This window comes from Grus americana, chromosome 9, assembly GCF_028858705.1.
Source record: "Grus americana isolate bGruAme1 chromosome 9, bGruAme1.mat, whole genome shotgun sequence".
Lineage (NCBI taxonomy): Eukaryota > Metazoa > Chordata > Aves > Gruiformes > Gruidae > Grus > Grus americana.
In genome coordinates, this window is record NC_072860.1 from 24521355 (window position 1) to 24544038 (window position 22684).

A 22684-nucleotide genomic window follows, 5' to 3' on the forward strand; every position below is an offset into this window, starting at 1 on the left:
GGTTGAGTTATGGGTTTTCTGTAGAACGACCAAACAAATTATTAGCGATTTAAATTATGCTGACAATGACTGGTTATAACTCTACAACACAAAACATATAGTCCATACGGTGTTGTTACAGTTTCTCCAGCAAGCCATTCAGTCAGAAACAACTCTGCAATTACACTGCAGTCCTTAGGTAAAGGGTCTTACTGGTGCCAGAAACAAATAAAATAAAATGCGCTTCTGTGCAATTTCTTGTGATGATCTTTTTCAGGACTAAACTTCCTCAGCTACCTGGAGGAACATGTTCTTTTCAGCAGAAAGTACAGGCCAGAACTCTGAGCAGAGAACAGCTGATGAAGAGCTGAGATGTACGATGCCTCGGCACATACAAGCCTTTGCAGCTTGAAAGAGAATATTCTGGATACCAAAAGACAACTGGATAAGAGTCAAGTGGATCTTCCTCACATTTACACAGAATGAGAAAAATCCAATACACAATCTACATTCATAATGAGTGTAGAGACACCATTAGAAGCCAAAAAATCTATGATGGAATAGATATTAGTCATTACCCAAAGAAGAATTTTATGCAAGTTTAAGTAAGATCTGGAGGTAGTTCAGGATCGATAAATCACTGGTGGCACCACAAACCCAGATGAATTCCAGGATATGCCTGGAATTAAAACACAAGAACTGATTCTTCTGATTTTGTTGTTTTGGCAGTTCTCAAAAGAATCAGAAGAGATCAACAAAGATTTGCGTACTAGAGGAAGCTTATGGCATTCTGGCATATTCTGCATCAGTCAGTGTGGCAGCATTATAAAAAAAAAGAAAAAAGATAACATTATCTTAATGAATGAGATGCAGGTATACAGAAGAAATGACCTGAAAACAGTCAGTCAGATTGCAGGAAATGGAGCTGTGTCCTGTTAGCTTTCTTCTAAGAGGAACCATCACTCACGTTCCTCTTCGAAAGCTGTGGACACTCATGCTGGTCAAAAACTACAGGCAGGGAGCTCACAAGAACTTCTGCACAATTTTAGCTTTAGTCTATGTGACAAATCCACAAGTTGCTCATTCATTCAAATTTCCCACTGGCTTACAGGCTCCAAAATAGAGACTAGTTTTACTCTCACTACACACTTGTAATGTAAGTCCAGAGTATTTTAGAGACTTCAGTAAAAACCTAGGAAAGATTAATTAAGACTTGATTCCTGATGCCAGAGTTAAATGGAGTTAAACAGTAGAGAGGTCGTGTCTGTGCACATTGAAGAAATCCAGAAATATTTCTTTCTATATTAAAACTATTTTTTGAAAAACATGTCCAACCTACCTTACCAACATGCAGAAAAGGCAAATTAATGTTAAAATACATTTTGTAAAAATTTCAGAATCATATTTTGGCTTTTATTTCACCACAATTAGTATTAGAATGTATCAAGCTTTCAAGATAATTTAGCTACTAAGTAGCAATGTCAAACTAGTAAAGAATATCAGGATAGGACACTAACACGAGAAGTCTGCATGAAAAGCAAAACTTGAGGTCACAAATAGAAATAACTGCAAAAAAAGCATTTTTTCCAACTGCAGAGAATCACTAGAAGATATAAATAGAAATTAGGTGGGTTTAAGTCTCTTGACCACTGGACAGAAAACACACTTATCTGCTAAGTGATGAATTGTGATCCAGAAAGCGAGCATCACAAAAGATGCTTTTGCATACTAATCACAAAAGAGGTTTGGGAAATGTTTTTGAAACAAAACAAGCCCAATCAAAAAAAGTAAAGCCCCAGCTGAATATGCATCTGAAAAAAGAAAACGCAAACAAGTTGATTGGTTATTTTGCTAAAGAATACCTACATGAACAATAGTAGCAGTCACTTAATTACTAGAGAGAGGCTATCCCCCGACTGAAACCTCTGGAAAGGCAAATGCTGAACAGGTGGATGAGTGAAGGTCTTGACATTACCTGTAAGAGTGAGTTTCTGCTTTTTATTACAAAGTAGACCAAAAATATCACATCAGCTGTATAAATACCAGTCTATCCCTTTATGAAAATAAAACTAATTATTTCCCTCCTCCCCTTTCAGTTTTGTCATCTGGTAAAAACTCACTCTGAACCGCTATTCACAATAGCGCCTCCCTTCCTTTTTTCACATGCTCTGAAGAGCAGCAAGAGTTACAGATAAGCTATTATTAATGATATTTCAAATATTTTAGCTGACATCAAAATTAGCCTCTTTTGAAAAATAACAGACCTGCTTTACAATTTGAAATATAATTTCAGGCTATGCAAACCAACATAAACATATGGTAGGAGTTATCCTCCAGTCATATTTGGACGTCTTTGTGTTCCTTACAGACAGCAATGAAGGTATTCAAAATCAAAGCTGACAGTCTAGAACATAGAAGAGACATTCAATCTCATTTCCCAGGCCAGGCATTTACTGTACCTCCAGACTTTGGAAATGCTGAGCTACACGACACTAGTCATGACACATGGTTATTTGCAGTGTTTGTCTCATATAATAAACCAGATGGTCATATTTTTCCCTCCACAATCTTTTAGGTGCTTCTGATGCTAAAAATACTATTGAAAATCAATTTCAATGCTTCAGTATCAGAAGTCATGGAATAGTTGCAACTGGGAGCATTAAAAATCACAAAGGGAAGTCTGAGAAAGCTCAAGACACTGAAGAAAAGATAAGGTATTTTGAATCAAGAGGAGAGCTTCTATGCTTAAGCAGTTCTAGAAGGTTCACCAACACACATGTTGATGGATATAAGCTTTTACAGACCTCCTTAGAAAGCGCTGAGCTGAAAGATATTAATAAGGGATAGTGACTCTGCCTATCAGCTGTTAGCCAAAGTCAAGGAGAAGTGAAGATGGGAGTTAGCTCTATAATTATTTTTTTACAATGTTCATTTGTAAAGTCTCTCCACTTCCTACACGTAAAATGCAGACCAAATAGCTCAACAAAAAGACTTCCCTTTATTTCCATCATCTTTGGATCTCTCCCACATGAAACGAAGAACAGAATGAGACGCTTCGGAAGTAGAATTAGATTGAGAAACTAACAAACAGTTTTCTGGAAAGTTTAGCAGAGAATGATGGTATTTTCATGAAATTTAACACTTACACAAGCATTAGATTAAAATGATACATTTATGTCATCGACAGTCTCCTTAGTTATGTATCTGAACCTTTAGGTTTTGGATAGAGCACTAACTTTAACATAACATACCTGGCCATCTTTCTGTTATTTTACAGACATTCAAAAGAGAGGAAAAGATGGCTTCATCTTGTATGATACTGTGCAACCCTTCTGAAATGCTGAATTTTTTTATCAAGTCCTTAGGCACTCAGCTTCCACAGAATCAAGGAGGATTAGGGTACACTTTCTAGTTATACAACAGAAGTTAACTAGAGTCTAGTGTGACTCATCCCAAAGGCTATAATTGCAAAAATTATTAAGAGTTCTGAATGAGCAAAAGCAAGAAATTCCAGGTTTTCAGATTGGGTTGAATGTATTACGTTCTGCAGAACAAAAAGCAAACAAAGGAATGGCTCCATTGCTTGAAATCAACAGTATTCTTGGTTGGAGGACAGCCCCTCAGGATCTGAATCACTATTTTAACCTAGCAAGCAGCCTACAACACAAAGCTGCCAGCTGATATCAATTCCAACATTTCAGTTGGAATTTCAACTACGTCATCCTGAGGTGCTGGAACTAACCTGCATGATTTAATAGCCTATAAATGAACGAGCAAGCAATAACAACAAAAAATAATCCCACCAACAGCAAAATCAAACAAAAAACCCCCATACAGCTGCTCTGAGCAGGTGAAGCAAGGGAGGTTATGGTTCTTTCTCTGGCAAGGTCCTTCTATCCAGGGCTGCAGAAGTTGGCTGAGTGTGTATTTCAGTGGGACAGTTTTATGCCTCTTCCATGACTGTATCTCAAGAACAAGCAGCACCGGCCTATTCCTCATGAAAAGGGGACTCAAGAGAGCATGTTAAAAAAAAAAAAAAAAGAAGAGAGAATGTCTGAGGTTTTTTTTTGTTTAGGGTTGGTTTTTTTAGGGGGGAATGGGGGTTGAGAAAGAACAACCTTCAGCTAAAAAACCCCACTTATTTCAATGAGTCTAAGGCATTTTTAGGATATTTTAAATGTACAAAAAAGCAAGGAGGTCATTATATAGAGCTGGGCATACTGAAACAATCCTTAAGAGGAGATCTGTAGGCTGTAGCACTGTTATTAGGTACTAGTTCCTCCTCTGCTCTTCAAATAATTTATGTTAGAGACAGCTTTGTAAATTAGATTCATGGTCTGTTTCACTCCTATGCAAAAAGTGGATTAAAATGTTGATCACTTTAGTCTGGGTTAAACTGGAAACAATGATTTGAAAATGAAAATGAGAAAGCATAATTTAACAATTCTGTACAAATCTCTCCTTTGCTATTAAGTGGAATAATACACAATCTCATTTGCATACAGATAATGCAGACAGAAATTGAAAGTTGTGATTAACTCTGCTTTGGCTAGTCATTCAGGTCCTATTACAAATGTGTAAGTTTAAAAAATGTTCACTTTACAATTGGATAACATCTTTCAGGATATAAAAATTTAGTTTTATTCCACTGCTGCTTTCAATTTCTCAGTGGACAGAGCCTGCAGGCCACATTTCATAACATGCCTTTCTGAGTCAGAGCATAAAATATTTATGAAGTGTTTATTTAGAGCATTGATAAAATCCTGCAGATCACCTCTGAATCCCTAATGGAAATCCAACACCTTTGGGAGCATGCAATTAATCTTTAGAATTTTTGTACGGAAACTGCAGTATTACCATATGGAATTTCAAGCTCATGATAGTTATCTTTTAAAATCTGAAAATACTGAAGGTAATCAGCATCTGGTTGTACCTGTTTGGCCTTTGTATAGCCTTAATTCACAAATGTTTACCAAGCATTTTGAGGTTCTCGGATAAGAGTGACAGGCATGACGGCTAGCCTGAGGATGGAATAAATAAGGACATTACATGACCACGCAAAACCTAAGCCTCAAACTCATGTCTGAGAACTTGACTACAGAGAATCCTGGAGTCTCTGCTTTTGGTTAAAAGCAAACAAAACCGCAAACTACCTCTATAAACATAATTCAATCCATAAACATAATTAATATGTTTTCAATGACATTCACGCATTTAACTTTAGATACCTAAGCTTCTTAAGTATGCAGCTAGTTTTCACAGATTCCCTACATAATCAACGGAGGGAGACTTCTGTTGTGGATCTCGCACTCCAGAAATTCTTTGAGAGAAGATCTCCCACTTCAGTATCTAATACACAGGCTGTGAAATGCTCTAGTTAAGCTTTCCTTTTATAAGAGATGGAAGAATACTCATAATTTACTTCTTAAGACCTAGGTAAGGTTTGTCTAAGCCTGCAGGAGAAATTGCCTAGGATAAACGCCCCTCCCCTGCATCTTAGTAAACTGTTAATACTAACACTCCTTGGACCTGAAGCTCCAAGAGACAAAACAAACAAAGAAAATCACAGGAACAGTGTACAGTATGTTCAGTTTGCCTGCAATGCAGCTCTTTGCTGCTCCCCCTGCTTCTTCAAAGGAAATGCTACTTAAAAAAGAAAGGAACTCTTACTATGGGGCAGAGAAAAACAGCCCCAAAATGCTGCTCTCCCCTCACCACTCTTACTCCAAGCATAACAGCTTTACAGATAAGTGGAATTCCATCTCAAGCTGGAATCGGGGCATGCTGACAGCACCAGTCTGGGTCAACCTAATTTATCCTGGCTAGCCTTGTTATATCGTCCTCAGCTATAGTTAGCTTCTTGAAAGTGGTCTTTGCTTTGGAAAGAAAACTGATGAAATTCAGGCATTCTTGCCCTGCTCTTTACACATGAAATAAACTCAAATCTCTGTGTCACCTAAAACCAAAGAACTATTTTAATGATTAAAAGGATTCACTGTAATTTCTTTTTTCTGCTGTCATGTATCCACTGCACAGTGCCAAAAGTAGAGAAGTGATCCACATCAAATTTGTGCCATATTATTATATAAACACTTAAATGAAATCATTATGAATCACTTGAAGGGCATCATGATCCAACTATGCATTATTAGTGATATTTAGTAGTAAACAACTCTGTTACTAAGTCAATTTTAGAGCAAGTATGAAAAATATTTTAAGGTGGATGAAATAAAATTCTAGGAAAGACAACTAAGTGGTATATGCAAGCAAATATGCCACTGAGCACACACAACTTATGTCTACAAATGAACTGACAGAAGTTTTATCCCTTCTAGTAGTAAGGTCTTCTTATTCTTTTGCTCCTCCAAGGAAAAAGAAACCAGCACTTACTACAACTAAGAAAAAAGACAAAAGACAAAAATTGACTGGAATTACCTCTTAATGCTCAACCATTTCTATCTACACAGACACACACCATTAGAACTCTTTAAATTGGCGGCACATAGAAATCTAATTAGGACCTAAATGAAACATTTTAGCTTTTGTTAATTCAGACTTGCAATATTTCTATGGCTCCTGTCTAAATGGAACTTATCCATAATGAGTTCTGCAATACTCTCAACATCATTCAGGGGAGATGTATTCCTGATGATAAAATTCTCCTTTCTGGAGCTTCCATATGAAAGGGATGCAAATGCTGCTCATCTGCTGCTCAACCATCATTCTGCACTACATGCCCCTTGGGCTTTCTTGTCAAAGCAACCTTCATGTAGGTGCTATGTAACTGCACACTTGATCAAGATGTTAGAGTTTTACCTACTCTGCTACTCCAATCAATTTGAATGCAATCTTTCCCCTTCTATTGACATGGGAGTATATTCTCACCTTGGTAAATAGACTTCCACTTTCTGCTTCTTTACAGAATTAGCCCATTCATTAATTAACGAGGCTTTGACCAGTGGTTCCAATGTGACCAGTGGAACTTCCTGTCTGGAAAGAACGATCATCATACTAATTTCATCTCCCTCATATGGTATTTCCAGAACTTGATAGATACCACCTGCTTCATTGGAGCCATCGCTGAACTCTCCTACAAAAGAAAAACAACAACAAAAAAGCTATTAGAAGTATTTTGTTTTATTTTTACTGGAGAGAGGGGAAAAACATAAGATTAATGCTAGGCAGTATTTACTAGATACCAGAGATAAAAATGACCCTGTTTATTCTATTCTGTATAAAATTTATATTGGTTTCCTCATCGCAGGATTTGAGGCTTACATGTGCTTTCTTAAAGAAAACAAGCTTATGCAATCACAGAGTTTGTAGGTAATCATACGTCTGAACCTAACTTCCCCTGGTTAGACAGAGAGAAGTCTAAAAGTTGTTAAGGCTGCCAAGACTTTCATGGAAATGGGCAGAGGGTTTAATTCAGGAGAGGTAATTTGTCAATGATGAGACTGAAATACTACCAATGCTGGACACTGTAGAACCCACTTGAAGTTCAAGCTCAAGATAGAAACAATCATTAGTTTTACTGTTCAAAGAACCCCATGTTACCTTTCTGAGGATATTACAACAGTAACAAGGAAATATTGTTCATTTTAATATTTAGCATAGCACAAGAAAAAATATTTTAGTGAGAAGCAGGACTAGTTCAATAATCGTAAAGAAGTTAGATATAACGGATAAACATTCTGAAATGCACCATGTAGCACCAAACACATACCTAAAAAAGTAATCAAGAAAGAGGTCATTTTAAGTGTTGCTATCTTATAATACATAAGCACACACATTACAAAAAGACATCAGAGTCCCTTCATTGGGCAAACACCACATTTAAAATTCTAGGTGAAAGAACAGACAACAATATAAATGAGTATTATACTACAACAAACCTATTAAGGGAAGACTTATTAGCTTTAAATTGCTAAAAGCTCCAACTCACCATAGTAAAACTCTCCCTGCTGGTACATCATTGGAATCTGCACTTCACTTTCATCATCTTTAGTGAAAGAAAAAGTTCTTGTATTTTCAGGTCTGAATTGTGATTTCCAATTGCCTTTAAAGTAGATTGCGTTGATGAGAGCCAAATGAGTTAGAGCACCAAAATCTCTTGAAGACACAAAATCTTTGATCATATCTAAGAAGAAAGCCAACTGTCAGTCTGTATGTCAAGTTGAGCATTAAATCAAAACTTAAAACAGTTTGAAAAATGCAAGAAAATAAAAAGCTGTGCTAGCATGTAATTTCCAATTCAGATGATCCATTAAATCTCAAATTAAACTGCCAGTGTTTTGTAAACCTAAATCACAGTGTAGGTGTGGAAACCCTTCCATCGAGTACATGTTAGTCAACTGTTTCTTGATCACTACTTAAATATACCCCACAATGAAACCAAGTAGAAAAGGGGTCACATAAGGAATGTTTACACTGGTGCTATGATACAGTTCAGCACTACCCTCTTAAGGTGAGAGCTTCTACAAACTTTGGCTCCAATCCTACACAGCACTTAAATGGGTGATTAATTTAAAGTGTTTAAGTATACCCATTGGAACTTCACCTGGGCCAATTTTGAAGGAAGCATTCAATTTCTGATCAAGTAGTGTCCAACAGATTTCAAAGTAAGGACTAATCATAAAAAAAAAAAATTCCATAAATTCCTACCATTTGTTCCACTGACATTCTCTCTTGAAAAGCAAAAAAGAAAAAAATCTAGCATCTGCTCTATTCATGGAAGGTATGTCAGCTGAGCACAGCAGCTGCTTTGCTCCTACTCCTCAATAAGTCATTTACATTAGAAAACAGTCTGTTACCTGCTTCAGCTCATCTTAAATGGCTTGCTTTTCAGCAAAATAATTTTGAATTTGTTAAATTTGGTGCACTGAGCAGATTTGTCCCTATTTTTGAAGAATTACAGCCTACTTTGGATAGCTTTCTTGCTCACTTCTATTTTTAACTGACACTGCAATGCCAGGTGTTAAAATAAACACATTCCTCAGTCTGATTATTACATTTTAATCCATGGTTTAAAATACAGATTAATTCTGCTTTCTGGAGCATATGACATGGACTAACTGGTGTGAAATTTGTGTATCATAGGGCAGTATTTCTTCTGGGTTGCTGTTTGTACTTCATTTTATCTAGAACATTCTTAGAAATGAGATGTGACCCATACTGCCATACTCACTCTCTCTGGTTGGAAAACAAAAAAAAAAAAAAAAGGAAAAATTAAGAAGGAATACACTTCCAGTTTTTCCATTTCTATTTTGTACATCACATTCCCTCTTTTTCAGCCACATCTTGTTAATACACTAATATGTGTTAAGAATTTTTCTGTCCAGAGAAACCTTTGACAGTTATGTTTTCTGCTACAAGCCTCCCATCATGCTTAACATGCTAGAATTGGAAACCTGCCTGTCTTGTACCTCTATCCTAATGAGAAAATGAGCCTCTTCCGTCTGAGCTGGCAGACAGGAGAGAATGAGATCGAGTGGTCAGAGACCAGGCTGAGGGACTGTTACTATCGCAACCTAATGCTAAGAGACCCAGAGCTGCCTTTCTTAGCTCTGCACAGCTCCTTCCAGGGCAATGGTTATGAGCTCGGTCAGCACATGAGGCAGGTATTAAGGAGGAGAACTTGCTGTTCTAAAAGAAAGAAAAATTTTACTTTTCCTTCAGACAGACACCATGTTTCTCTGAAAACACTCTGCAGTCTGCTGCATCACTTACATTCCCTATGTTTCTGTAGCTTGAGATAAAGGGCAGAATTCATTATGAATATAATAGCTGCCATTTTCCCTTGGAAAAAGCAGATCACTTCCAAAATGGAATAGAAGTATTACATGAAGTGTTCTTCCACTTTGGTGCCATACACTTCCATAAAGCATTAGGGATTCTTAAATGCTCAGACTACATACTGATATGTTAATTCCTTACAGGAGATCCCGATACCTTCAAATCTAGAATGGTACAACTGATGTTACAGCCAAGCCCCTGTTGAATTACTCTTAAAGCATCAATCTCCAGAGCGTGCCAGATGAACTAGAATGAGATTAGGCTTTGATGCCTTCGATGGGGGACTAACTTCACTCCCATATCTTGAGACTCTGCATATATTCAGAAAGTGGCACATCTTTGGGATTCCACAAGCGAAACAAGCACTACATCATGCAGATCTCAATATGCATATTTACATCAGTAATTTTGTGCTTACTCTCCTGCTGCAAATTTTTGTTGTGAAACTGTTGACAGTCTTCCTAAAACCAACTACACTCTCAAGATGCTATCTAGTTTCCTCACATTGGAAAAGATTAAATTACAGGGTCTAATGTTGTGGTTCAAACTTATCTTTTGTATTCCTTAGTATTCTGTTTCTCGATACCTTGTAACTATGAGTTCCTCAGAGAACTAGTGATACTCCATACATCCAAAGCATAGGCCAATAACCCCTTTGCTACCAGCAGAAGAGTCGCATACAATAGTACTTATCTATTTTTTTGGTAATTTAATATTGAAATCAGTATTAAAATACTATTGAAATGCTCACTATTAAAAACCATTCTCCTTCAATAAATGTTACAGGTACCTTAAGATAGGAAGACCGGGGAAAAAATATTCAGTCAGATACTACTATATGATTAGCAATGGCTAATATTACTTAAGACAGATCATCCCTGCACAAGAAAGAATTATGATTTCACAAATTCACTAGAAATCTTTTTATGGGAGGAGAACTTTAGTCTCAAATGGAAGAGATAAAAGCCAAGGCAACAAATCAACAACACTGTATAACTCTGAAAACACAAACACTTACTGCAGGAAGTATATAAAAGAATCATGTGGACTTACTATTTGTATGATTCTCCACCCACTTATTAATGTGGGTAGCTACAGCTGCACTTTGGCTAAAGTCTATATTCTCAACTTCAGCTTTAAAGTATTTTTTCACCAACTGCAAAAATTTGTCACTGATATGAAATCCATTCTGCACATAGAGAGAATTAGCAATATTGAGAACATAATGACTTTCTTCAGTGGTTGCCATATCAGAAAGGTCCTTTAAGAAGGTAAACTCTTCACCTGAGGAAAGAAAAACAGATTCAGTGTTTCAGAAGAGAAAGTTATTCCATGTTTTTTTCTGCTGAAAATTCACAAAGACATTTTATGCAAAAAAAACCCCAAAAACCCAACACTTTTTTTTTTATAAACTTGTTTCTAAACCTACACACACCTTCAGATCTGAAAGAACAATCTACAAGGCAGAACATATTATTTAAAGCTTATTTTTTCAACTACCTACAATTACCGTAATTAATGAGACATTTGGATCCTATCACAGACAAAGGTATCAATGGTAATCCTTTCAACACTAAAAGAGTAATTAAATTCTTATAAGTCACACTTCTATGTCTTACCACCACAAATCCTTAACAGAATTTTCGTTACATCCTAAAAGCCAGTTGTTAAAGGAAAAATGAACTTCAAGTTTTGAAGCTAAGGACTTCCCCACAGACTTCTCTCTGCAAGAAACAGCTCTAGAATTTCCCAGGATCCTGCGTGGGGTAGTACAGAATCATTTGCTTGGGTAAAGCAGAATCCTGAATAGGATTAAAGTAGTCTGCATTAAGATAGGATGCTTGTACTGTTGCATTGTCTTCCTGAAGCTGAAATTTCTAATTAAAAAATCCATAAAACCTTAAAAATTGAATGCAGTGATATATTCCAAGCAGAAATCATTGGAGTACTTTCACTGAACACACTCATATGCAAGAACAGTGAATGGCCCAGCTCAAATTAACTGCATAACTTCTTCAATTACAGCTAAGGGATAATGTATCAATGTTTGAGAAACAAATTGTAGAACTAAACATGTGCTGTAGCCTCCACAAAGAGGCATCATCTGCATGTGCAGTGCTACTGTTGAACACATCTCGATCTCCCCAAGATCCTTTCACCGAAGACTTGAAGTCCAGTATGTTGCAAGAACAAGAAATTTTGTTCAGGTTTCAAACTAATTACTTTGACATCAAAATTCATAGAAATTGCTTTTTCAAAGTAATTTTTTACCATTCGCTCATCCCCTCCATTTGCAGTCATATTACAATTGCTTGCACTAACTGAGTGTGCTTGCATTCCACAGAACAGACACGTGATTTAGCTCATCCCATACTACAAACCGGGCAGTGTGGTAGCGTTGTTCTCTGCTAAAGAAAAGAATCCTGTTTCTCAGAAAGGCTGATGGGAACATGTGGCATATTGTGCTGAAACAACCAAGATAATTATATTGCTTAAATTAGCTTGTATATCTGTGTGTGACACTATGCAATGCAGACAGAACATTAGGGACACAAATTAGGGTAAAGAACCTACAGGTTATACCTACAAGAACTAAACCAAATTATGTCAAAGTAAGAGACGTTTCCAGTTAAATTACTAAGATGTTCATACTTTCATATCAGCAATATTGCTAAAGCTACTGTTTCCTTTTCAGGTTTCCTTATAATCCCTAAAAGGATTTCCTAAAAATCTTCTTATAACTCTAGAAGCAAAGGCAAGCTTATTTTGCAGACGGAATCTAAGATCAACAGATAACTGCAATCACTTAAGATTGAGGTGCCCAAGACAGAATTCTATGTGAGCATCTTTCAGTTGATGCAGAATCCACTGAAGCACGCTCCAGCGTGCTCAGGCCATCAAACGGGATGTCAGAAGTCTACTGATTAATAACCCATGGACATGACCAGGCCACTACCATCATTGTTCAGGCATTGCCATCTGTTTCTTTAAGACGAAAAGCCTCACAGTAAAACATTACTAAAAGGCCTTACCATTTTTTAAGCTGTCAAAACCCAAGGAATGTCGAATTTCTTTCAAAGTGGTTCCATGGGCTCCAAGCTCTACCATTCCCATGGCTATTGCAATGCTCAGAGGAGAGAAAAGAATATTCTCATCTTCTCTTGCAGCTCGCAGCTGATTGTAAACATTCACAGACAGCTCTGCAATGGTTTCATCAGGAAAATTTGTCTTGAAGGCTTTGCTTTGCAAAACAAGCAAAGACAAGAGTCCAAGGAAATACATGTCTTGAGATTATAAGATCTGCAAGAAAATTTTGGAGAAAATAAGTTAACCTTGTTTAAGTATGAGAAGATTCAACTCAAGAGAAAAAAAGAATAGGAAACTTTTAGTCTTAAATCTGTGTGGAAAAAACCTTGTTTTGGAGTTCAATGCACAATTCAGTTATTTGGAAGAAAAACTAATACATATACTGTTCAAACTGAAGTAATGATATATTTTAAAAAAAATAACCTACTTCATTATGTGACTTTATGCTTTTGAAATTTTTCAGCAATAGATCAACAAAATGCAGCTTCTACAGAAAAAGACCTCAAAGACCTAACAACGCCTTTACCTACTTTTAAATTTTGCTGTTGTCATTGTTAAGCAACGCTGATCTGGAATTAGTATGTATTTCTGTACTTTTTCACCAAGGAGACCTACAAAGCCACATTTCTTTCGTTTGACCTTCCACTAAGATGCAACTGACTCATCTAAGTCACTCCAAACTCCAAACTGGTGAAACTGTTTCAAGCACTGTAAGAGAGCTTGCTGACACCAGTGAGGAACGGAATGTACCATGATGTTGCTCAGTTGCACAACACATGGCAAGCAGCCAAAAATTCTTTAAAAGAAAAGTAAATCATGCCTTAGTTACCAAATGAAATCCACTTTGTTAGTAAATAATGTTTAAAAGTTAGGTAGTTATGGTAGCTAAGAGACAACACCTGCTCAGATATCTTTAGAGGATAAAGTTATTGTATACAAGAGTAAGAAAGATACAACAGGGAAACAAGAAAGAAAACCAAATTGAAAAAAGGGTTAGCACTAATGCTTTTGACTAATCCATCCTCCAAGCTTTGCTAAAATGCTTCAGTAAGCAACAGTTTTCACTATCCCAGTTTGGGTCATCACACAACTACTGATATTATTAAAACTCCAGCTCCTGAAGCAGTGTACATGTGTCTCTGTCCTTCCATTTTTTCTTTCAAACTTCATGCTACCTTGGCATCCGACCCACCACTGCCAAGTGTCTTGGGTCAGAAATACCAAGCCAACAGAGCTCACATTTCCATTCCTTCTCTTTGCCACTTACAATATCTCTAACACATAACAAAGCCAAGATTCCTGAAGCAGTAGGTTAGACAATGCAAGACTAAAAGCTTTAGTCCAGAAGTGCTTACACGTTGTTGTGCCAGTCTGCAGGGCTTGTCAACATGGCAAAAATGTGTGTGAACGTGCCATTCTGTTGCTCAACTCACGTCAATTTGCATGCAGCCAGCCCAAGTGCCTCTACCTTACGCTTCCCAGCTCTCCTGTGTCTGAAGTTACTATGGGTTCCCATATACCTGACAGAGACCCTTAGTAAGCTTTATACAACATTTATATGCATTTCATCTTCAAAGAACTACATAGCATTATCTAATTAACTCGCACAACACTGAATGATACATGATTTAAGCATTATTACTCACATTTTATAGTTGAGAAAATATAAAAAACAACAGGGTACCCATACGTGCCTGGGCAGCAACCAATGCAGTCACTAGTTAAGATTCTTCCTGTTCCCTAACTGCGGATCAGCCTTTTAGTTATTTTTCACTGAGAAATTTAAATAGAGGAACCGGTGCAGCAATCATACATGCTTCAGGGGAAAAGGACAGGCTCTTAGTGCAACACAGTAGCTAGAGCCTTGTTTCTCCCCTAGCCCCACATCTCCTTTCTCATGATTGCTTCCATCTATGTATGAAATATGCCCCTTCTCTCAGTTTCTAATAAACCCTCCTCTATGCTGGCACACTTCATCTCTCTGGACTACCTGATCCATCTTTCTCTGATTCTTAGCAAGATATCAAAAATCTCCACCAAAGGCTCTTATTCTATTTAAGAATGGCACAGAGTAAGTCATATAAGCCTAAAGCACCAGCTTCATATTGCGCTTATTACTCGATGACTACATGTTTCAGTACACTTACAAAACTATCCAGTACTTCACTGCTGCCCAATAGAAAACACTTCAGTCTGAGCCACGACCATCACTATTTATTTCATAAAGACTAAGACAATCTTTTTACTGTCCAAAACATTATCAACATACCACAAGCTTCCCCAACAACTACTTTTCTTAAAAGCGGGTCATTTTTTTTTTGCCTGTCCATTTATTAATTATTGACTTATGGATATTAAGGTTTCTGTTATAGAAAATAAGTGGGTTTCCCTGTTTTCTCTGTGATTCTGGGCATTCTAGACTTTTTCTAAAAAAAACAATAGCATGCATCTCATGTTATATAATATAAGACTTCATTCAGCACATCACTGTGATAGACTGAGCCCAGGTATTAGCGTCTCATCCTAAGAGCTGTACAAGGCAAGAAAGGCTTATAAACTTATGTCAAACAGGTCTATAACAGTGTCAAAAATGGTACTCAAAAAAAAATAGATAAGCAGAAGCTCATCTTTCTTTTGTTGAGAATGAACCCAAACCATCATCATGGCTTTTAAACTGGCCTGCAAATTTGGGGAATCTCACATGCTAATCTAAGCAAACGAGTTGTGTTGCTCAATGTGGATGCAACTCTACAGAAAGCTAAGCTTCCCCCTCCACACACCCCCCTCCCACCCCCGATATCAAGAACTGTTTGAGCTCACTTTGAGACCTGACAAGGTTACAACAGACATAAGGTAATCTTCATTTTGAAAAAAGGAAATTTCCCAAGCCTTTTAGTTGCAAAGGTAGCTATTCAGCACTCCATCACTGATCTTTGTCATATGTGCTATTGCCAGACAGGCTTAAATAATTGCAGGAGGGAGGCAGAGGGGAAATTTATACATGTTAATGAAGTGCTTAACATGTAGGTTAGACTATTTTATATATATAGAGACACACAAATCAAAGTCATCTTTCTTCATGACCACTCCTGATAAGCTCCTCATGTGAAACAATCAAGTTATAATATTTTTAACTATTTAAACAGAAAATAGAATAAGTACATAGATAGGGGCCAATAAGATTTATACTGAAATGCTCTTACAAGACAAAATACCAAACTTAAACTTAGTGTTTAAATCCCACTGATGGCAAAGCAGGAAGTTAAGCTGTGCAGAATTAAATTTCTTGGTAGGAATGAATTCAAGTCAAACATTTTAGATTTCCCCCTGCTTCCCCTTCCCCATCACTTTTAGTCTAGAGAGGTTTTCTAATAGAGTTCACAGTGCAGTTCCCCATACACACATCCAGGGAAAAGGAAGAGAGCCAGGGAGGTGGGAAGGGGCACTCAGGTATAGGCAAAGGATGCGACCAGCTCCTTTGCCAGCAGTGCTCTCAAGGTATTCGTGAAAATGTAACTTTCTCACAACATACGAGTAAGAGTGCAATATAAGGGAAGATGTTTTAAAGCAAACTGAAGATCTATCTGTGGAAGATGGTCAGCAGGGAGAAGGCTGTAAAACACAACAGCCATCTGATCCATCCTTGCCAGCCAACGCGACAACGGACTAATCTGAGATGTCTGGAGTAAATTCTTCAGTTCAATTCTTCTTGCAGTTCTGGTACAAGTGTACATACACTGTTCTACTGACAACTAGGAATCCAGCTCTTAATTATCATTCTAGTCATAACAGTTATTGCTTCTCCAATTCTGCCTTACTTTAGGCTACATTACTTCTGGTTTTATGCTTCCTCATGCCTCTTCATGCAGCAGGTCTTGATCCAATGAACAGCTGAACACTTATTATGGTGCAACATGTTCTCAGCATCTCTTTTCAGCACAAGTCGAGGGCACTCTGTTTTGTTTCTGCAGCAGTATGCAGAGCATTTTTTAAATTGACTGTACCCTATTCACAAATATACTTGAAATGAAGGAAATGAAGCTGAACATTATGTAATGTATGTCCAGGAAGTTAAACAATTCCCATGAGTGTCATCAAACTTTTTAGTCTCTTCCTCAGAGTCATCAGCCATACAGTCTGTCATTGCTGCTCTGCATCAATGAAATCCAGTTAAATAATACCGCATCAGCTGAAGAGGAGTCAAAGTGCACGTTAAATAATGTTTAAAAGTCAAGAACCATCAGTCTCAAATGTTACTGCATGCATTTTGCATTTATTGACTACCTATATGAATGAAAAAAAGCTGTTAAAATTACTTTCATTCTTCAATCACACAGATGTTAAGACCAAAGATATGAATTTCTCGTTTGAAGGACAGTCTCAGACAGAATCTAAATTTTGTTTAATTTTATCTTAACTGACACATGAACACCACTCTCTCCTACCAGGCAATCAAATAATCAGTGCAAATAGACAAATACTCTCCCCTTGCAATAGCCTCTTCCTGGAAAACAATTGGGTATCACAAATCATCACTAGCTACAGGGGTTTGTCAGAGTATTAGTTTTGCTCTTGCTTGCAACTGTTCTCAGGAAAAAAAGCAGCAACATAACATGAAAGAATGTAGTATCATTTCAGAAACCAGAGAAATACCTGTACCTCCAGATGAGACATTATTGCACAGTTGTACCTGTGCAGGTGTTATCTGGTGACTTTTACCAGAACTTCAATGTAAATGGGCTTCCCTAACATACACGCACTTCTTTAGTTGAACACCAACTCTGCTCAGTTTGACATTCCGATATGATTCTTCTGGTTGTTCTGCTCTGGGTATAGAGACATGCCTGTTTTGTCTGGGGGCTTCTTTTGCTTTTGGACACTGTTCTGTACAGGGGTCAAGTTTCTTGGAGCCATCTTAAATGAAGGCAGCCCTCTCTTTCTGATTTTTCTTATTTTTTGTCATTCCACTCACATATTACTTAAAATAATAAAAAAAGATATTTCAGATATATGTTGTTCAGTAGTTACTTGCACTGAGGTCACGGCTAGTTCAATTCTTGGGCAACTTTTTCATTCAAAATTTCAGACACCTTCTGTAAAGATTTTGTTAGTCCCAAAATTCAGTCTCCCACATTTCCACAACAGGTCACAACCAGCTCAGTCTAAGGGCAGCATTCCTGTTCGCTTGCCCTGTGGCCGGCACAGATGTACTCCTGTAGACGGGCAGAAGCAACACTAGTTTTAACAACGTTTGAAGAAAAACATTCATAGGCTAGATTAACTATAGCTCTTGCCTTTCCCCAAGCATAAGGCTGGAATGACTAAGAGGAAGGAGAACAACATCGCCCCCTCACACCCACAAACTCTGAACTATTTAGTTCGTTACATATGCTTTCAGAAAAATGCAAAAGGGGCAAGCATCCTCTGTAAGCCAAGATATTTTGAGAGATATCACATCAACAAACTCAGAGTTCACAGACATGAAGTACCGTGAATTTTGAAACAGTAAGAATTGGACTCAATGTAGGAAGGTGCCAAAAATTCAATTAAGGGCTGAATTCCAGTACCTTCTGCATGCCAGACAGGTTGAAAAAAGGGTTATAATTTCCCTGTCTTTTACACCTTTACAGACTGTGGATTTTATAAAGAAACTCATTTATGGCTTTAAAAACCTACAAAATAAAACTGTGATATATTGCCTTAGTTCCTCAGCACACAGAGACTAAACTAAGATTAGTTGCCTTAAAGATTACTCTTGGCTACATGCAAGCTAAACACCAAAGGTGTGGGAAGCACAAACGAGAAAAACTGCTGATTCCTTGTGATCAGTGTATAAAAGAAAAGCAAGTGTGGTAACAGGACTGATTACATTCTCTCCTGTAAAGAAGAGCATCTGCAGGAACAGACAGAAGTCTGGCAGAACAATTTAATAAAGCGAGAGATGAATTTACTTAGGGAGCAAGCCCTGCTAGCCAGAGGAAAAAAAAAACCTACTGTCTATCTAGGTAGGAGCTGGGTGCCTCCTCCTTCCCCTGAAACCCAACCACAACTGTATCGTGTTTGTGACAGATTAATTATGAAAGGATAGACAAGTTTGGTGATACTCAGCCACTGCTGCTTTGCCAGTTAGTAAACATGACAATTGCCACAGGCCCCTTTACTCTGGATGATTTCTTGTTTGCAATTTTATCAAACAGTACAATATCAAAGAAGGAGGGACTACATAACTAGCAATAATAATTTAGAAAAATCCACATAACTCTCCCTCCAAAAAGAAACCAGTGAACACCAGTTGAGCAGAGGAGATGCACTGAGCAGTTAACAAGATCATTAGCTGTTCAGCAGGACCAGGCAGTGGTTGTCATGGCTACCCTGAAGGATGTGCAAAGGAGGGACACAGTGTAAGCAAGAGCTCCTGGGCTGGTTTAGGCTTGCCCTGGACACGCTGCCCTGCACAACCAGGGAACATGGCTGCTACCACAAATCTCAAGATTCTTACAAATCCACTCCATCAGTTTGTACTGCAGAACAGTGTAAGTTGTTTTGTCAATCCTTTCTGCTTTGTCCAGGAATCCAACCTTTCAGATTTTTGTTTAAAGACTGGGCAAAAGTTGCATCTCCAGCTAGCATTACTGGAGCAAAAGTATTCTCATGCCTTGAACGTTGTGGTTTTACCTCTAGAAAATCCCACAGAAGTAATGTGTCACTTCCTCCCATCAGTTGCTTACTTTGTTCATCATCCTCTTCCTCCCAACCATTCAGCCACACTCTCCCTCCAGCACAGGGAACGACAGAATGTACTGTGAAACAAGGCTACAACCCGAGTTGACTTAACCTGAAAAATACTTTATTTTACATAACAAGTGAAAGCAGGCAGGTATACAGGGGACAGCAGTGCAAAGGCTAACTGCTGTAATCAAGCATCTAAATGGGAAATCTACATCCTACCAAGTGCTATAAGGGTCTACTTACACAATCCACTAGGGCATGCTTACATGTGGAGTTGAGATACAGGAGAGCCTGCCTCAAGGTGATAGGAGGTAAATGAATGTACCATTTCTCAGAGCAATAGCTATGCAGTTCATGAGGTATTATTGCTTATAGCCAGAAGAATATACCCAAGGAAATGGGAGAATAACTAGATGTCTATAAAATGTTTTAAGTTACGGCTATCGTAGACAGTGCAAGCAGTACACGAAGATATCTACACAGTACTTTGGTTATTGGAAGTGGTGACAATCGTGTAAAATTATACATGGCTCTCAATACCAAGCAGGCACATAAATGCTAGCTATGACACACGTTACATTTAGCCAGCAAGTCAACTCCTCCTTATTAGGATATTTACATTTTCTGTGTTGAAAAAAAAAATATCCCTAAAAAATGTTTATCCTTAGCTTATGCAAGCACATGACCTTGTCAAACAGAGATTCTACAGGCATCTAAAAATCATTAAGCTTGTTTGAATCCATTTGTTTCAGAGACGTGCAACGACATCCATATTTCAATCTGCACAAACATTAGTAATAAAGTTATGGGATTTTATCACCATCTGTCAATTATGGAGTCACTGCCTTCTGGAGCAGGAAACCTTGAGGTTAATTTCATCAGAAAGCAGCACAACAACAATATATCAAATACTGGAGTATTTAAACCTCTAGTATATAGTGACTAAGACAAAGAACAGTCATTCTATAAGAAGCGTTTGGACCACACTAAAGCCTTGCTCTCCAACACATGCAGCAAGGCATGTCCCTCAGGATTCTTTATTTCTATTTTTTAAATGATCCCATAACACCAGTAGCCTCTAGAAAACCTGAAAGGAAAATGGTACACTGAAAATGTTCATATGGACAATTTCTACCATTAAATCCCAAATGTTTTTAAACTTTCATGGAGCTTGGCACTGAGTCACTAACCTGCTGAGGCAATTATGCAAGCCAAAGTTGTCTTAATTGAGCTTCCTCAAGCATAATCCCTCAGCTCCAATTAAAAAATAAAAAGAGATGCTGAGAAGCCATGTCCAAAATACTTAAATTTGAATAGCCTAAAGCAAACATCTAAATCCATGTCCAGACAATTAAGAAAAGGTGGTCTTATTTCAAAAACTACTGCTATAAGGCCTGCAATTGTAAGGACCCGTATACAATCTATTTGTTTCTTCTGTCTAGAAAAAAAATGTAGAAATTGTTTGGCAGAGTACTTTTATTTGTGACAGCTACAATGTGCCCCACAAAGTCAAAAGCTATGAATAAGAAAACACAAAACAGACAAGCCCCGTGAAGGAGAAAATTTGAAGTATTAGAGAATTTGTGGATTCTAAAGGCTCAGAATTGGGGGTGTGCACATAACCCTTCTGAGAAATTCAAAGCTTGACTGGGGAAGAGCTTCAAGGCTAGAGATTGAAATAGGACATTGGATCTGCTTTCAACTTTCTATTCAGAAGTGAAATGGCTGGGTTTCCCACAAGAACAGAGCAAGACACAAACAGAAAGGTCCATATAGGTGCCTCAAAGTTGCCTTACCTTAGACCTGAGAGCCCAGCAATGGGAACCTCCTCTTAGGACAGACTTTACCATGGAAGGAGGGACAATGCCTTGACACAGGAGTTGAAGTTGGTCTTAGAGGCTCTCAAGAGCCAATCTTGACAAGTTCTACTTTTGGATTTTTTTTTTTTTCCTCTTGAATGAAAAGGCCAACATAGTACTTCACTCACAGTGCAACCATCTAGGGAAGATACCCCAAATGAGACAGTAACATTATTTTTCCTTCCACAGATTTCCTTGGAGTGCTTTGGGAAAGGAAGGGAGAGGAAGGGCATGATCTTATTCTGCAGTAATCATTTTCTATCAGAAGCAGCAGAGATGGTACACTGCAATCAGTTATTTTAGATACAAGAACAACTTCTTGCCTGCTTTTGCATGTACTGCAAATTCCTTTACTTGCAGTAAGTCACATTTCTGTTATTTTACTGTGAAATTCAGTTGATCAGCAAGCTCCCAGAAGCAAGCTCCCAACTATAATTTAATTAAAAGGGCAGCAGCTAAGTTTCACCATATGCAACTGCCACATGCAATCATTGCAGTTTAAGTCTAAAGGCGATGCTACTGCCTGTACTGGAGCATAGTTTTATAAGCGATGAAAGCTGTCACTTATGTCACAGACATTGCTGTAATGCATTATGATATTACAGTTTCAACAGAACCAAAAAATATTAATAATACATTTTGTGAAAGCATTTACAGCAAGCAAATTTGGAATACAATGTTTCAAATGCCGTACATTTTTTCTTGTGACTCCATATTTATGCATAAGGTCACTTGAGATACATTACATTAGACTATATACTTCGCCTGTCATTATACAAGCTCTAACAGCCAATTTTAAACCTTCAAAAGTTGGAGGACTGAAGGACGCAACTAATTAGGGATAAACAAAAACAGACCAGGAGCCCTTCACTATTCAGTGATTCATAGAAATAGGGAATACTGCATCAACAGTACCTTAAAATTGTGTCTCTCTGAAGGAGACTTCCTGAATACATTTTAACAATACCAACCAACTCAGGAAAATTTTTAAACGTCTAACAAAATGCCATGAAGAATGATAGTCTTTAAATCATCCCAAAATAACTAAATAGACAAGGCCTATATTATCTGTGAAACAGTGTTTCAAAAGTTCAAAACAGAAGTTAATTCCTCAATACATTGTTCAGCTTCCTTCACAAGGACTTCAGAAAAAAAAAAATCAGGCTATGGATATAACTATGTCAAGAGGATGAAGAAAGTTAATTAAAATGTATCAGGACTTCAGAAAAGGAATC

The 22684-nt window shown here is 37.6% G+C and overlaps 1 protein-coding gene across 3 annotated transcripts in view; it reads right to left on the minus strand.

Annotated features, from left to right (window-relative positions):
- Nucleotides 1-22684, minus strand: part of SERPINI1 (serpin family I member 1) — a 52603-nt gene that overhangs the window by 13104 nt on the left and 16815 nt on the right. For all 3 annotated transcript variants that reach the window (XM_054835255.1, XM_054835256.1, XM_054835257.1), the window contains 4 exons: nt 12807-13074; nt 10828-11058; nt 7925-8119; nt 6865-7069 (listed from right to left, as the gene is read on the minus strand). In XM_054835255.1, coding sequence (XP_054691230.1) covers nt 6865-7069; nt 7925-8119; nt 10828-11058; nt 12807-13056 — 881 coding nt within the window. In that variant the 5' untranslated portion in view covers nt 13057-13074. The remainder of the gene's footprint in view (nt 1-6864; nt 7070-7924; nt 8120-10827; nt 11059-12806; nt 13075-22684) is intronic.